General features: G+C 47.2%; 1 protein-coding gene across 1 annotated transcript in view; it reads right to left on the reverse strand.

The window, feature by feature from the left end:
* The window catches only part of PGM5 (phosphoglucomutase 5), a 338,082-nt gene that overhangs the window by 112,517 nt on the left and 209,401 nt on the right, over positions 1-16,164 (reverse strand). The window contains exon 8 of the mRNA XM_063913924.1: positions 1,373-1,508. Coding sequence (XP_063769994.1) covers positions 1,373-1,508 — 136 coding nt within the window. The remainder of the gene's footprint in view (positions 1-1,372; positions 1,509-16,164) is intronic.

Genomic DNA, 16,164 nt, shown 5'->3' on the forward strand with positions numbered 1-16,164 from the left:
CACATGCACCACTTTCAGCATCTGTATACTCAGTAATCCTGTTGGGTGCGACTGTAGATGCACCTTCATTTGCACCATTGAAATTTGCATTAGTCCTAAGGCAAGTACAGTTTCTCCATCCATGTAGTGCCTCCTATGTGAGCAGTTGAGCATCTGTGTATGCAACAACATGACAGACACATCAAGGCATTAACATAACATTCCTATGACACAGACTATCTGTGTGCGTGCACTAAGAGACCTCCATGTCAGTGGCCAGAAATGGCCACTACATTATCAATACACTTCTCCGTGCATGCATCTGAAATCGCAACTGCAACTCTGTACGGATACATTAAGGAATCCTGCAAGTGCGGCTTAAAGTGCCTCCACACGGAACGATGTGTCCTCCCACAACACATCGATAGCAAAGTGAGCCGGCATGGTAACAAATAAACGATAAAAAACTAGCGCTGCTGATGTTTTATAAATTATTAAAACATTAAAACAGTAGAACTTTCACAATGAAACATCTGATGGGGGAGTTTTAGAAACGAAATGCTTCATCCACAATCTGCCCTCAAATGGCTCCACGTATTTAGAAAGACACTCACATCAATATTCAGCCTTGCGTTCCTATAACGGTATCTTTATGGCTATAGGAAATAGCTGGTGCTCTTTTCAATCACAGTGAACCATAAGAATGACACTTACATTGAAGTTCAGTCTCGAGTGTACTGAAAGGTTTCTTTTTATTTCTCCACTCACTGCAGACAGGAGACAGGCAGACGGTAGTGCTTAAAAATGTACACAAATTTATTCATGAAGCATAAAAACACACGAATACTGCAACACACGTCCCGCAGCTGATGGATGGTCGTCACAGCATAAAAACTTCAACCGGTTTCAAGGATTCTCTCCCCTTTGTCAAGAAGTCATGGTGCACACACACTTGCTGATGCTGGCAACAAGCGACGGCAGGGTTGGGTAGATGGGAGCAGGGCCACGTTGCGTTCGGTAGCATAGCAGTCTTCTGCCACCTGATACTTATTCCAGTGTCATCTGCTGATGTTGCTATGTTTATTTCCCCTGTACTTGTCCTATATTGTCGTCAACTGTAAGTTGCTGTTTTCCTGTTTTGATTATTTGTTTATGTACTCTGTAATTGGGCGCTGCGGAACCCTTGTGGCGCCATATAAATAACGGATAATAATAATAATAATAATAATAATGGCATCTTTCGCCACCTCCTCAGATCTTTCTGCATGTTGAAGAGATCTGAGGAGGCAACGGAAGACCCGCGGGTGTGCACATTGCATCGTTTACATGCCTATTCATTACCTATTCGTTAATTTAAATTACTTATGCAAACATTGGGCTGCATGCTGGTTACCTGCAATAATAGTGACGTCCAAACTTTGTCCAGTGATCTTGTACAATCTCCTCTACACCTTGCTTACGAGCTGCCAAAATTGAAAGCCAAACTAAGACAGCCCAGAGCCCATCCTTTTCTCTCAGGTGATCTGAACCTAAAGGAGGAAAACAGCATTTAAAATTCTGCTATATTTCCGTATACAGTTCCACAATAATAGTATATCATACACTCAGTAAATGAAGATGCAAACCAGGATGAAAATATAGATTAATGATGATTAGGTAAGAATGTTGTACAAGAGGAATAGGCTGATTTGCTACAAAGAAGTACAAAGTTTTGGTGAAACAATATCGGAGTTTGGCTTTTGATATGACAAATTCTGCCAGAAAACATAAAATGTTGTGCCCATATGCAGAACGAGGCATGTTACATAATTAGAGGGTGCATCTGCATTTATTTTCTTTGTTCTTGTGTGGAACTACAAGTCTTGGAATGATAGCGCCTCTTATTATTTTTCGAATTAGGGTGTGCAGTCCAAGGCCCCTGTCAGAGACGGTTTTGTTTGTGTCCCCGGAGGGGGCGCTAGTGGGTCAGTGGAGGTAGGTGGAATGAAGTGAGGAGGCTGTACTGGGTTTCTGCGCATGTGCACAATGTAGATTTATTAATAACAGAAAAGTCCAGATAATAATGCAGCAGAAAGTAAACAAACGAATGCAATGGAAATGACAATGGTAACGGCAATGGTAATGGCAATGGAATAGTATGGTTTGAAACTGAAAGTCTATGGCAGAGTTTGTAGCATGGAAATGAAACCGGAATGGTTAAAACGTGGAGCCAGCAGAGATAGGAATAGTAGTAGCAAACCTGGTAGCAATGCAGGAGACGTGGTGTTAATGTCCACTGTGCTGGTGGAAAGCACAATCAGCTTGCAGGCTGAATCACAGGTGAGTTGTTAGAATGCACCTGGATAGGGAGTCTCTACTGCTGATGGCTGGAGCACACTGCAGGTGTGGAAGGTGTGAAGCCAGAAAGGTATTGCTGTGGTGCTGGTGCTTGTAGTTCCACGGAGTAGCAGATACAGGAGAATATCCAGGAACACGGAGACACAGGGGAGTATCCAGGAACACGGAGGATCAGGTGAATATCCAGGAACACGGAGGAACAGGATAACAGGTCCAAACACACGAGTCGCAGGAGTGACACAAAGTTCAGGACAACCTCTGACTCACCCAGCAGCTCCTGATATACCCCCTGCCCGGCAGGCATTGGCTGGAGTGAGACAAGGGGGTGCGGCCAAGCTCCGGATTGGCCGCCGCACTTACACTGGGGAATACTGTCATGGCGGCGCCCATGCCGCGGCCCGGCAGGGACGCGGCGCACTCACACGCCCGCTGACTCCAGAGGCGCCTCCAGGCGCGCGGCGACATCCATGAGCAGGGCGACAGGTGACAGCAACATGCAGTGACCCCAGACAGAGTCCGCTCCGGCGGACCGACATAACAGTGGTGAGTCGATTCCTGACAGTACCCCCTCCTTTATGGGTGGGCACCGAACACCCACGTGGCTTGGAAGGATGAGACCTGTGGAAAACACGGACCAACCTGGGAGCGTGGACATCAGCAGAGTTCACCCAACTCCTCTCCTCAGGACCATAACCGGCCCAGTCGATGAGATATTGCAGACGACCATACCGGTGACGGGAGTCCAGGATCTTCTCTATCTCGAACTCTATGCCCCGCTGAGTTGGAATGCTGGGGCCAACTGGAAGAGCTCTTTGGAAGCGATTCAGGACTAATGGTCTGAGGAGAGAGACATGGAAAGCATTAGGAATACGCAAAGAAGAGGGTAACTTGAGCTTGTAAGCCACAGGATTTAGAACTCTTTCGATGGAGAAAGGACCGATGAAGCGTGGTGCAAACTTCATCGAAGGCACTTTAAGACGAAGATTCCGGGTTGACAGCCAGACTTTATCCCCAGGTTTCAAGCTGGGAACTGCACGTCTCTTGCGGTCGGCAAAGAATTTGTACCGAGCAGAAGCCTTTTTGAGTGAAGTATGAATCTTCCTCCAGATGGTTGAGAACTGACTGAGGACAGTAGTGGCAGCAGGAACATCGATGCTAGGAAGGTCTTGAAAATCAGGAACTCGTGGATGTTGCCCATAAACAGCGAAGAACGGAGTGGTTTCAGTAGCTGTGTGGTAGCGGAAATTGTGAGCGAATTCGGCCCACGGGAGCAAATCCACCCAGTCATCTTGGGAAGATGATACGTACAGTCTCAGGAAAGTTTCCAACTCCTGGTTTACCCTCTCTGTCTGCCCATTCGTCTGAGGATGATATGCTGACGAGAACTTGAGATGGACCTGCATGGCAGAACAGAGAGCTCTCCAAAACCTTGCCACAAACTGGACTCCACGGTCAGATATTATTTCAGTGGGTAGTCCATGTAAACGGAAAATCTCCCGCAGGAAGATTTGAGCCAGTTTTGGAGCTGAAGGAAGTCCTTGGAGTGGAACAAAATGAGCCATTTTGGTGAATCTGTCGACCACTACCCAGATGGTGTTGTATCCTTGGGAGGAGGGAAGGTCAGAGACGAAATCCATCGACAGATGTGACCAAGGACGGCTGGGGATGGATAATGGCTGTAGTTGACCTGCTGGAGACTGACGAGGAGTCTTGTGCTGCACACATTTAGGACAAGACGCTACAAAGTCCTTGATGTCAACTTTCATTTTTGGCCACCAATATGTCCCGGAGAGAAATTTAAAAGTCTTTAGGACACCAGGATGCCCAGTAAACTTAGACTGATGGGCCCAAGACAGCAACTTAGAACGGAGTTCAGGAGCAACAAAAATCTTACCAGGAGGCGGAGCTGGAGAAACTTTTGATGAGGCAAATGCCACAGGATCCAGGATGGAGCGTGGTGCTGAATCGGACATCTCGTCCTCGGATTCCATGGATCGAGACAGGGCATCTGCTTTGGTATTCTGAGAACCTGGGCGGAAATGGAGCTTAAAATTAAAACGGGAGAAGAACATAGCCCATCGGGACTGGCGAGGATTAAGGCACTGAGCTGCCTTCAGATAGAGCAGGTTTTTATGATCCGTATAGATGTTAAATGGAAACTTCGCCCCTTCCAGGAGATGCCTCCATTCCTCAAGGGCTAGTTTAATCGCCAGAAGCTCTTGATCTCCGATGGAATAATTAACTTCAGCAGGAAGAAATTTGCGGGAAAAGAATCCACAGGGATGGATCTTCCCGTCAGCTCCTATCTGAGAGAGAACAGCTCCCACTCCTACTGTGGAGGCATCCACCTCCAACTCGAATGGCTTATTAACATCAGGTTGTAGCAAGACTGGTGTGGTCATAAAAGCCATCTTGATTTTCTGAAACGCAGCCAGGGCATCTTCTGACCAGTTGGAATGATCTGCCCCTTTTCGAGTTAAGCTGGTAATAGGAGCAATGAGAGTTGAAAAGCCTCGGATGAATTTCCTATAATAATTGGCGAAGCCCAGGAATCGTTGAATTGACTTGAGAGTATTCGGAATGGACCAATTGGCAATGGCTTCCAATTTTGCCGGGTCCATCTGAAGATCCGATCCAGAAATTATATACCCCAGGAAGGGTACGGAGGCAACTTCGAAGGTGCACTTGGACAACTTGCCGTAGAGACGATTCTCACGAAGACGTCGGAGAACTTCACGGACTTGGAGACGATGAGAGGAGAGGTCTTGAGAGAAGATGAGGATATCGTCCAGGTAAACTACGAGATATTTGTACAGAACGTCACGGAAGATTTCATTAACAAAGTGCTGGAACACTGCTGGGGCATTGCTCAACCCGAATGGCATTACCAGGTACTCGTAATGGCCATCCCGAGTATTGAAAGCCGTCTTCCATTCATCACCGCTGCGGATTCTGATGAGATTATAGGCACCGCGGAGATCTAACTTGGTGAAGATGCGGGCTCCTTTGACCCTATCAAATAACTCGGTAATAAGAGGTAACGGGTAGCTGTTCTTAATGGTAATGTCATTAAGTCCCCGGTAGTCAATACATGGACGTAGTCCTCCATCTTTCTTTTTAACAAAAAAGAAACCTGCCCCAGCAGGTGATGATGAGGGACGGATGAATCCTTTCTGTAGATTTTCTTGGATGTATTTACTCATCGCTTCGGTTTCAGGAACAGATAACGGGTAGGTGCGCCCCCTAGGTGGTTTTTTGCCAGGAACAAGGTCGATGGGGCAATCCCACTCTCTATGGGGCGGTAGAACATCAGCGGCCTTTTCGCTGAAGACGTCAGCGAAGTCTTGGTAGGCCGTAGGAAGAGTAGACGGGGTCTTGATTTCAGAAGTCTTGACAGGAACAACTTGGGCTAAACAAGACTGACGGCAATGTGACCCCCAAGCAGTTAGTTGTAATGTAGACCAGTCAATCTGTGGGTTATGTAGCTGGAGCCAGGGCATACCTAACACAATCTCCTGAGTTGCCTGTGGAATAACTAAAAACTTAATTAACTCAGAATGTAGGAACCCAACCCCCAGTATCACTGGCCTGGTTTGTTGAGTGATATACCCCTTAGAGATACGGCTACCATCTACTGCCGTAATGTAGACGGGACATGAAAGTTCACAGACCGGCAGATGAAACTTGTCTACCGCAGCTTGAGTGATGAAATTCCCCGCTGCACCACAGTCTACCAACGCAGTTGCAGATTGGAGTCCAGCCGCCGTCTCTAAGGTCACAGGAAGAATGAGATCTTGGGTAGAAGGAGCTTGCTTGAAAGATCCCAACTTGACTCCTCCCTTACAAGTCAGGATCTGGCGTTTCCCGAACGCACTGGACAAGAACTTATTTGGTGGCCTACTGCCGCACAGTAAAGACACAGTCTCTCACGGAGTCTCCTTGACCGCTCCTCAGCAGTTAAGCGGGACCTATTAATTTGCATAGGCTCATCAGAAGGTGGAGGCTGCAACTGTACAGGAGGTACCATTCTTGGTTTGCGACACTCAGCACGAGCACGCTCATTGTTGCGTTCGCGGATGCGAGAGTCCAACTTGATACATAGGGAGATTAGCTCGGGTAATTGCTCAGGAATATCACGAGTTGCCAGTTCATCTTTTATCCTCTCTGAGAGTCCATGCCAGAAGGCTGCTACTAAGGCTTGGTTATTCCACTGGATCTCTGCGGCTAGCGTCTGGAACTGGATGACGTATTGACCCATACTGCGAGTCCCTTGACGGAGCTGGAGAAGATCTGCGGAGGCTGAAGTTGCACGACCCGGTTCATCGAAGATGCGTCTGAAGATGGAAACAAACTCGGCATAGTTGTTCATCAACGGGTCGGCACGTTCCCACAGAGGAGACACCCAGCTCAGGGCTGATCCAGAGAGCAGTGAGATGATATAAGCAACCTTGGATCTTGGCGTGGGAAAATTATGAGGTAAAAGTTCAAACTGGACTTCACACTGGTTGAGGAACCCACGGCATAACTTCGGACTGCCATCATACCTGCTAGGCACAGGCAAGTGCAAACGAGATACAGGAGCAGATGCAGCCGGAGAAGAAGAAGAACCCCCAACACTGGCATGTGCAGGGGTAACAGGAACTGGAGGTGCAGGCGCACTTAGCAGAGATTGTTGTAACGTATCAATCCGGGAAGACATCCCTTGCAGAAACTGGAATATCTGCTGCTGCACAACCTCTTGTCCATCCAAACGGGAGACCAGATTTTTTAAGGCCCCTGACCCCACACTCTGACCACCGTCCGAGTCCATCGGTCCTGAACTTACTGTCAGAGACGGTTTTGTTTGTGTCCCCGGAGGGGGCGCTAGTGGGTCAGTGGAGGTAGGTGGAATGAAGTGAGGAGGCTGTACTGGGTTTCTGCGCATGTGCACAATGTAGATTTATTAATAACAGAAAAGTCCAGATAATAATGCAGCAGAAAGTAAACAAACGAATGCAATGGAAATGACAATGGTAACGGCAATGGTAATGGCAATGGAATAGTATGGTTTGAAACTGAAAATCTATGGCAGAGTTTGTAGCATGGAAATGAAACCGGAATGGTTAAAATGTGGAGCCAGCAGAGATAGGAATAGTAGTAGCAAACCTGGTAGCAATGCAGGAGACGTGGTGTTAATGTCCACTGTGCTGGTGGAAAGCACAATCAGCTTGCAGGCTGAATCACAGGTGAGTTGTTAGAATGCACCTGGATAGGGAGTCTCTACTGCTGATGGCTGGAGCACACTGCAGGTGTGGAAGGTGTGAAGCCAGAAAGGTATTGCTGTGGTGCTGGTGCTTGTAGTTCCACGGAGTAGCAGATACAGGAGAATATCCAGGAACACGGAGACACAGGGGAGTATCCAGGAACACGGAGGATCAGGTGAATATCCAGGAACACGGAGGAACAGGATAACAGGTCCAAACACACGAGTCGCAGGAGTGACACAAAGTTCAGGACAACCTCTGACTCACCCAGCAGCTCCTGATATACCCCCTGACCGGCAGGCATTGGCTGGAGTGAGACAAGGGGGTGCGGCCAAGCTCCGGATTGGCCGCCGCACTTACACTGGGGAATACTGTCATGGCGGCGCCCATGCCGCGGCCCGGCAGGGACGCGGCGCACTCACACGCCCGCTGACTCCAGAGGCGCCTCCAGGCGCGCGGCGACATCCATGAGCAGGGCGACAGGTGACAGCAACATGCAGTGACCCCAGACGGAGTCCGCTCCGGCGGACCGACATAACAGTGGTGAGTCGATTCCTGACAATCCCCTTGTGCCCCCCCCCCTCCCTCTGGCCTCACCACTCCCAGAAAATGGGGCTGACACGCCATCTATTTCTAGAAAAGCAGGCAGCGTCACTCCATCCCCACAGAATGGCCCTGTGCATGCGTAGTCCCACAAACATAGGAGATGTACGTGAAGCATTGGGTACATCTCTGATAGGCCCAGAAATGACAACAATGTGCACTGTAATATTCATTGGGACAATATCCAATATCTATTATACTGCACACAAAAATGGCAGATTGTCTTTCGCTAAGCAATGTATTTAAATAATGTAAGGCCAAAATGTTTCTGGAATGCAGAGACACAACTGCATGAGATGCACAGACTGGAGATGATGTCACTGCTCCCAAGCCTCTTGCTCAGCTCTAAAGTTGGAACTGTGCATCATGACTAACACATCTCAGACATTCTCCATGTGCTCCAACAGAAATGGAAGACTTTTTAAAAACAAGAATTCAGCTCCAAGACACGCTGCCAAATAACTGTTCTGGGAAACTCTGTATAAGCGTTTCAGTCCTGTCTGGCCTTTTATAGCAGAAGAATTGCTTTTATTTACAAGCCAAAGCAAAAATGTGATGCTGTAAGAAGCTGGGCTGTTTTGCCTCATACTGTAGGTGTACTGCTGGCTTTTTTAAAGGTGAAATAGTAATATTTATATTTGAGCCCAATCTGTTATTTATCTTATTACTAGCGTTTGCCTGCGGCTTCGCTCACGTGGATGTCTGTTATTTCTCAGCTAAATTCATTTTACAAAGACAGTAGTGCCATCTGTTATTGTGATAATTTATATTGCACAAATTGATCACAAAATGTATTTGTAAACTTTATTTGCAGTTTTTCCATCAGGGATTAATGGAAAAAGATGCTTGGGGCTACTAACTCGTCAGCAAGCCATGTAAAGCTGGCCATGGGAGAAGCAGCTGGTCCTGAGATCTACATCTGCAGCCCTGAGCACCTGTGAATGTCAACAGAAGATTTTAATGTTAGGGTTAGGCTGCAGTTAGGGTTAGGGCTAGATGCAGAATTAACTGTAAAACACACTGTGCTGATTCAGGTCCCGACACAGTCAGGGCAATGTTGCAAAGTATGGTGCTTTGTGCATTGCCGGACGTAGGGGGTGATTCAGTAATGATCGCATAAGCAATCCTTATTGCATTTCCCCGATGTTAGGCTCTTGCGCATGCGCAGGACCCGTTCTGTGTATTTGCAGAACAGATCCTGCGATCACGGTGCAGGTATGCGAATGTCTCTGCCTGACTGACAGGCAGAGGCGTTCGCAGGGAGGGACGGGGGCAACCGGCATTCGGGAAAACGGGGGCATGTCTCACCCGTTTTCCGGGAGTAGCGAGGCCAAGGAAGGCATTGCAAGCCATCCTGCGATGGCAAGCCCGACTTCAAAGCAGTGGTCCCCATAAAAGCCTGTTAATTGCTATTCCCAGCCAGATATCTCTGGTTCTGTCTGACTTAAGTGTTTTTCTACACTAAAAGCTGGGTCTCTCCCCTTTTGGTGGACACTGGCAGCTTGTCTCTACTATGCCCAGAACCAAAGATATCAGCCTTCCAACAGCTGGCCCCTGTTTCAGCTCCACAAGTCTGGTAAGCAGTTTTATATTTTCATCAGTGGATTGCTCTGGCTCCTGAACTCTGATCCCCAAGTCCTCAGTACCTCCTGAAAGGTGGGACTCTCTAGTTTTTTTATTCCATTGAAAATGAAGAAATCTATTTGCAGCAACTGGAGATATCTGCAGTTAAGCAAGCTGCCCTCCAACTGGAAAATGGTGAAAGTTAAGCCTACAAAACTATCTACCCCTCCCCTGCGCACCCCCTACTACCCTGGAAGTCATGTACTGGGGCCCCAATATTCAGCCCAATGCCCCCTTCTATAGTTTAGTGTTCCCCATCCTGCCCCATCTCCCCATCCTGCAGTAAAGGAGTAACTAGCAGAAATTACTGCTCCAGGTTCTACACACTGAGCGGAAGATAGAACACCCCCTAACGCCTGCGGGACTTCAAAACTGCCACTGATAGCACCCCCTACACCTACCGCTGGAGGATGGGTAGTGGACCCAGTGCATTGCTTTGCCTAGGGGCCTATACCGCTTTTAAGACGGCCCTGTCTAGCCTCTCTGCACATTAAACAGCCCTTCTAGTCACACCATGCTGTGGCGTGGCTTGGTAGCCCCAAGCATCTTTACGTGCAACTTTTTTTCGCAAAATGATGCGAATATGATGCACAAGCAGATTATGCTGACTAAAATGATATGCAACATGCCCATATTCTGTGTACGACTGTGGATGTATCTGTATATAAAATGCTATGATATATTGCGTATGCAGATACAGCCACAGTCGCACACAGAATATAGGTATGCCGCATATCACTTTAATCAGCAGAAGCTGCTTGTGCATTGTATGTGCATAGCATTGCGAATAAGACGAATTTCGGCAAAAAAGATGCCCGACGCTAACAGAGTTGCACGGGACCTATCAGCTCACTCACGCCAGACATCTCCTGCTACGTGGTGTATTGTGGCAAAATGTATGAACTTATGCTTATGATGAGAGGTAAAATCCTGGGGGGAAAAAAAACATATTGTCATCTAGGTAGACCGCAATGTATTTATACAGGAATTCTAAAATATGCTTCTGTATTCATATGTTTTTGGAAGACTGCTGGTACTCTGCATTAATCTGTATGGCATGATACCCATCACGGATATTAAATGCTGTTTTCAACTCTTCCCCGGATCTAATTCTTATCAAGCTGCAAGCTCCGTGTAGATCCAATTTTGAAAAATGTTGTCCCTCTTTATGTGATCAAAAAGTTTGGAGATTAATGCTATGGGATACCAATCCTTTACTGTCAAGGAATTTAATCCCTGGTAATCTAAGCAGAGTGTGAGATCCCCATATTTCTTTTTGATGAAAAGGGATTTATATTCTCTGAAACCCCATTTTAGATTTGCTTGTTACTCGGTTACTGCTTGAGTTTCAGCAAGTGACATTTGCTCTGGAATACAAGAAGGCCATCAGTGAATCTGAAGTCTCAAAAACAAGGAGAATTCAATAAAAACTGTGAGTGTATTGAACGGGGCTTAATGTGACCACTCATGGGCCCTCATTCCGAGTTGTTCGCTCGCTAGCCGCTTTTCGCAGCAGTGCACACGCTAAGCCGCCGCCTACTGGGAGTGAATCTTAGCTTAGCAGAATTGCGAACGAAAGATTAGCAAAATTGCGAATAGAGATTTCTTAGCAGTTTCTGAGTAGCTCGAGACTTACTCTGCCACTGCGATCAGTTCAGTCAGTTTCGTTCCTGGTTTGACGTCACAAACACACCCAGCGTTCGCCCAGACACTCCCCCGTTTCTCCAGCCACTCCTGCGTTTTTCCCAGAAAACTTTTTTTCACACACACCCATAAAACGGCCAGTTTCCGCCCAGAAACACCCACTTCCTGTCAATCACACTCCGATCACCAGAACAAAGAAAAAACCTCGTAATGCCGTGAGTAAAATACCAAACTTCTTAGCAAATTTACTTGACGCAGCCGCAGTGCGAACATTGCGCATGCGCAGTTAGCAGAAAATCGCAACGATGCGAAGGAAAATAACGAGCGAACAACTCGGAAGGAGGGCCATTGATCAGACAGGCATTCTCATTTCCCAACGCTTGAGATAACTGGAGAGATGGTGTCCTGGCTCCTCGCAATACAGGCAGAGCTTGTTCCTGAACCTCCTTTCACACTTCTCAGGAAAGAGACACGACTTCCCAATTTACATGGGTGTTAATGGGGCGCAAATGGAAATATGAACCGGGAAACAATCTGCAGTTGGAGTAACAGGACTGTTCCCTTTCTCGTGCTCTATCCGTACAGCAGAGGTATATTATATCTTCTAAGGATGACAGCAGCTCCATGAATGTTAATTTGTACTTAGCTCATTCAGATAACTCCTGCCAGAAGGTGGTGACAAGGCCATCAATGTTCCAATGGAGCTTGGAAGCTAGAGTTTTAAACTGTACAGCATGGAATTGGGGACCCAGGAATTTTTTTTTTTTTTCAGGCACAAAGTAGTGGAGGCTGCAAACGTCACCCATCAAGGAACCCTTTTCATAAGGGAGATGTCCAGAACAAGGACTGCCCAGATAATAAAGAGCTGATATAGGTGGTCATTCCGAGTTGTTCGCTCGTTGCCATTTTTCCCAACGACGATTAGGTAGAAAATGCGCATGGTACGCAGCGCACATGCGCTTAGTTATTTAACACAAAACTTAGTAGATTTACATAGGCTCGAGCGACGTTTTTTCAACGCTCGAGTGATCGTAGTGTGATTGACAGGAAGTGGGTGTTTCTGGGCGGCAACATGGCGTTTTCAGGGAGTGTGCTAAAAAACGCAGGCGTGCCAGGTAAAAATGCAGGAGTGGCTGGTGAAACGGGGGAGTGGCTGGCCGATTGCAGGGCGTGTTTGTGACGTCAAACCAGGAACTAAATGGACCAAGCTGATCGCAATCTAGGAGTAGGTCTGTAGCTACTCAGAAACTGCAAGGATCAGCAAAGCTTTTTTCTTATTTAACCAACATATAAAACATAACCTTATTGAAGTTGGACACATTTGTGACTTTCCCTGTAAATAAGGGACACTGGGGCCGATTCAGCATGCGCGCATTCGCAAGGACTTAAATTGCTATCGCAGTCTAAGTCCCAACGTTTTAGTGCTGTGGGGCACGGTCCGGTCAACGGAGGCATGTCCGAACCGTTTGCGTGGTAGGCCACGGCGGAACCTAAACATGGCTGCATGGCAACTGCCATTACAACAATGCACTCGCATTTCAGCAAGGGTCGGGGGGGGGGGGGTATGGACCCTGCATGCGGGGGCCGCCCTGCCCTGTACTGGGTGGCCCCCAGCATGCTAGAGTAATGATTTCTCACAAAACTGCAGCTCCTGCTGAATTAGGCCCAATGATACATGAAATGGGAAAATATGCAAGAGACTTGTAAGGTCATAAATCTTACAAAGTTCTCATCTTGGGAAACTATTTTCTCCCACTGGGGCATGGGGCCAGTGATTACCTCAGGAAATCAGGGGAAAATTGAAGTGCTTAAAAAATGAACTGGATGTCCCAGTATGACATGCTTTGCTGCACATGGACGTACCAAACTTTTAATTTTTAATGCTTTAAACATATTTTTTTTTGCTTTCATTTATTTATTACCAGTTATTTATATACTGTAGCGCACACATATTCTGCAGTGCTTTACAGAGAATATTTGGCCATTCACATCAGTCCCAGCCCCAGTGGAGCTTACACTCTAACTCTATATTCCCTATCACATGTACATGCACACACACACTAGGGTTAATTTTGTTAGGAGCCAATTGACCTACCAGTATATTTTTGGACTGTGGGAGGACACCCAAACAAGCACGGGGAGAATATACAAACTCCACACAGCTAAGGCCATGGTGGGAATCGAACCCATGACATCAATGCTGCCCATTCAGATGACCATTTTTCGGGACTATAACCTTTCAAATCCAAAAGTTGTTAAGGGTATATTAAAAATATATATCAAATGTTTAGTGATCATCAGCATGTACAGATTCATGCAGGGGCATAGCCAGAACTCTGTGGGCCCCATAGCAACATTCTGAAGGGGCCCCTGTCCCAATGCTTCTAGAGAGACACTTCTGTGCAGAAGTTGTTAGTTTTATGCCCTATAATAGTGCCCTAGTTAATTTTCTGAACCATAGTAGAGCCTTATTTAATGTTATGCCCCTCAGTAGTGCCTTAGTTTATTTTATGAATCGTAGTAATGCTTAAGTTCACCCTACTGTATGTCACATTTCATAGCTGCCAATACACATTATGCCGCACAGTACACCCAATTCACATTATGATATATAGTGCTCCCCATTCATATTGTGTTTCATTACAGTGCCCTGGTTCATATTATATAACATTAAAATGCCCTCTAGTTCATTTTATACTAAACTACAATGAGCAAGCTCAGGGGCATACCTAGATATATTGCAGGGCCCAAGGAAAAAGTTTAAAAGGACCCCTACGTACCACCCAATGGTGAAAAATGTATATAACACATGTAACACTGACAGGGAAGGTGGGCCCCTCTCAGCTCTGGGCCCCATAGGAGCTGCACTGACTGCACCTATGGTAGCCTATGTGGAAAGACTAACAATAGATATTTAAAAGTTTTAGCAAAGAAATGGGGAAGAAATATGGATTTTTTTGTGATAATAGTAATTTGAGATTAAAGGGAGAACTGCGCATGCACAGTATGAGTCCTGCGTGATTACTTGCAGTCCCTCCTAAGCATTTTGGGCATTTGAAGGGGGGAAGGGGGCACGTCGCTCACACCTTGACACATAAGCCTTCCAGATGCGGTGGTAGCGTCTGCAAGTAATGTCTTTCTGGGCCCTAAGCATGCTTGGGATGCCCTTACTGCTGAAGGGATGCTCCTTTGCCTCAGGATTGCCCTTTCAACAGCCACGCCATCAAACGTAGCCGCCTTAAATCTGGATAGACAAAGGGGCCCTGTTGTAGAAGATCCTCTTGCAGCGGTAACGCCATGGATCGTCTACTAGTAGTAGGCATAGGCTGGAATACCAAGCCCTTCTGGGCCAATCTGGAGCCACTAACAGAACCATGGCCTTTTCCTGCTTGATGCATTGTAGGAGATGAGGCAGGAGAGGAAATGGTGGAAACAGGTAGACAAACTGGAATCGCCAGGGTGTTGTGAGAGCATCCACCACTACCGCTTCCGGATCTCTTGTCCGAGAGCAGTACAGCGGCAGTTGATGATTTTGACAGGAGGCCCTAAGGTCGATCTGCGGAAGACCTCACCGATGGACCAGTTGGAGAAATACCTGGGGATGGAGAGCCCACTCCCTGGGATGTATGTCCTGAAGACTGAGGTAGTCAGCCTCCCTAGTGTCCACGCTGGGAATAAATATTGCAGATATTGCCACGGCATACTCCTCCGCCCACTGGAGAATACGGCTTACCTCCCTCATTGCTGCACAACTTCTGGTGCCTCCTTGGTGGTTTATGTATGCCCCCGCTGTGGCGTTGTCCGACTGGACTCCGACCACTTGCCCCTGCAACAGGTGATGCGCTAGTTGAAGGGCATAAAACAGTGCCTGCAGTTCTAGAATGTTTATGGGCAGGAACGCTTCCTGTGGAGTCACTGCCCCCCAGCCTTTGAGACTCGCGTCTATGGGGAGGAGAATTCAATCCCACAGTCCGAACCTTTTTGCCTTTTGCAAGTGGGACAAATCTAGCCACCAGATGAGTTCTGGGGGCTAGCTTAACGCGCTGGTAAAAGAAAAGGTAAAATCCCAACCACTGAGACAGGAGATCCAGTTGTAAAGGTCTGGAGTGGAAACATCTGTATGGAATGGCCTCGAAGGACACCACCAGCCTCCCAAGTTGTCGTAAGTACAGGTTCACCGATACCCACTTTTTCCTGCGGGAGTATCTTGGATCATCCCTCGAAACTGATGTCTCTGTGTTGGCTGCAGGTGTGATTTTGGAAAATTCAGGATCCAGCCGTGTCGTATGAGGTGCTGGTGAGTCACCAGTATGTCCTGAAGCAATTGGTTCCTGGAGGGAGCCTTCAGGAGGAGATTGTCTAGATAGGAGACAATTGTAACTCCCTGTGTCCGTCCGAAGGAGAGTCATCATCACAGCCATGACTTTGTGAACACTCTGGGGTCCGATGACAGGCTGAAGGGTAAGGCCTGAATCTGATAGTGTGAGTTCCGAATGGCGAACTGTAGAAACATCTGGTGAGGTGCAGATAGGTATCTTTTATGTCCAACGAGACAAAGAACTAATTTTACTCTAGACCTCCAATGACTGACTGAACGGACTCCATCTTGAACTTGAACACTCTCAAATAGGGATTCCGATCCATCAATTCAGGATAATCACAAACAAAGTGGAGTAAACCCCTGTTGTAGCTGATGTGAGGGGACCTGGACCAACACTCTTGTAACACGACACAC

This window comes from Pseudophryne corroboree, chromosome 1, assembly GCF_028390025.1.
Source record: "Pseudophryne corroboree isolate aPseCor3 chromosome 1, aPseCor3.hap2, whole genome shotgun sequence".
In the NCBI taxonomy this organism is placed as follows: domain Eukaryota; kingdom Metazoa; phylum Chordata; class Amphibia; order Anura; family Myobatrachidae; genus Pseudophryne; species Pseudophryne corroboree.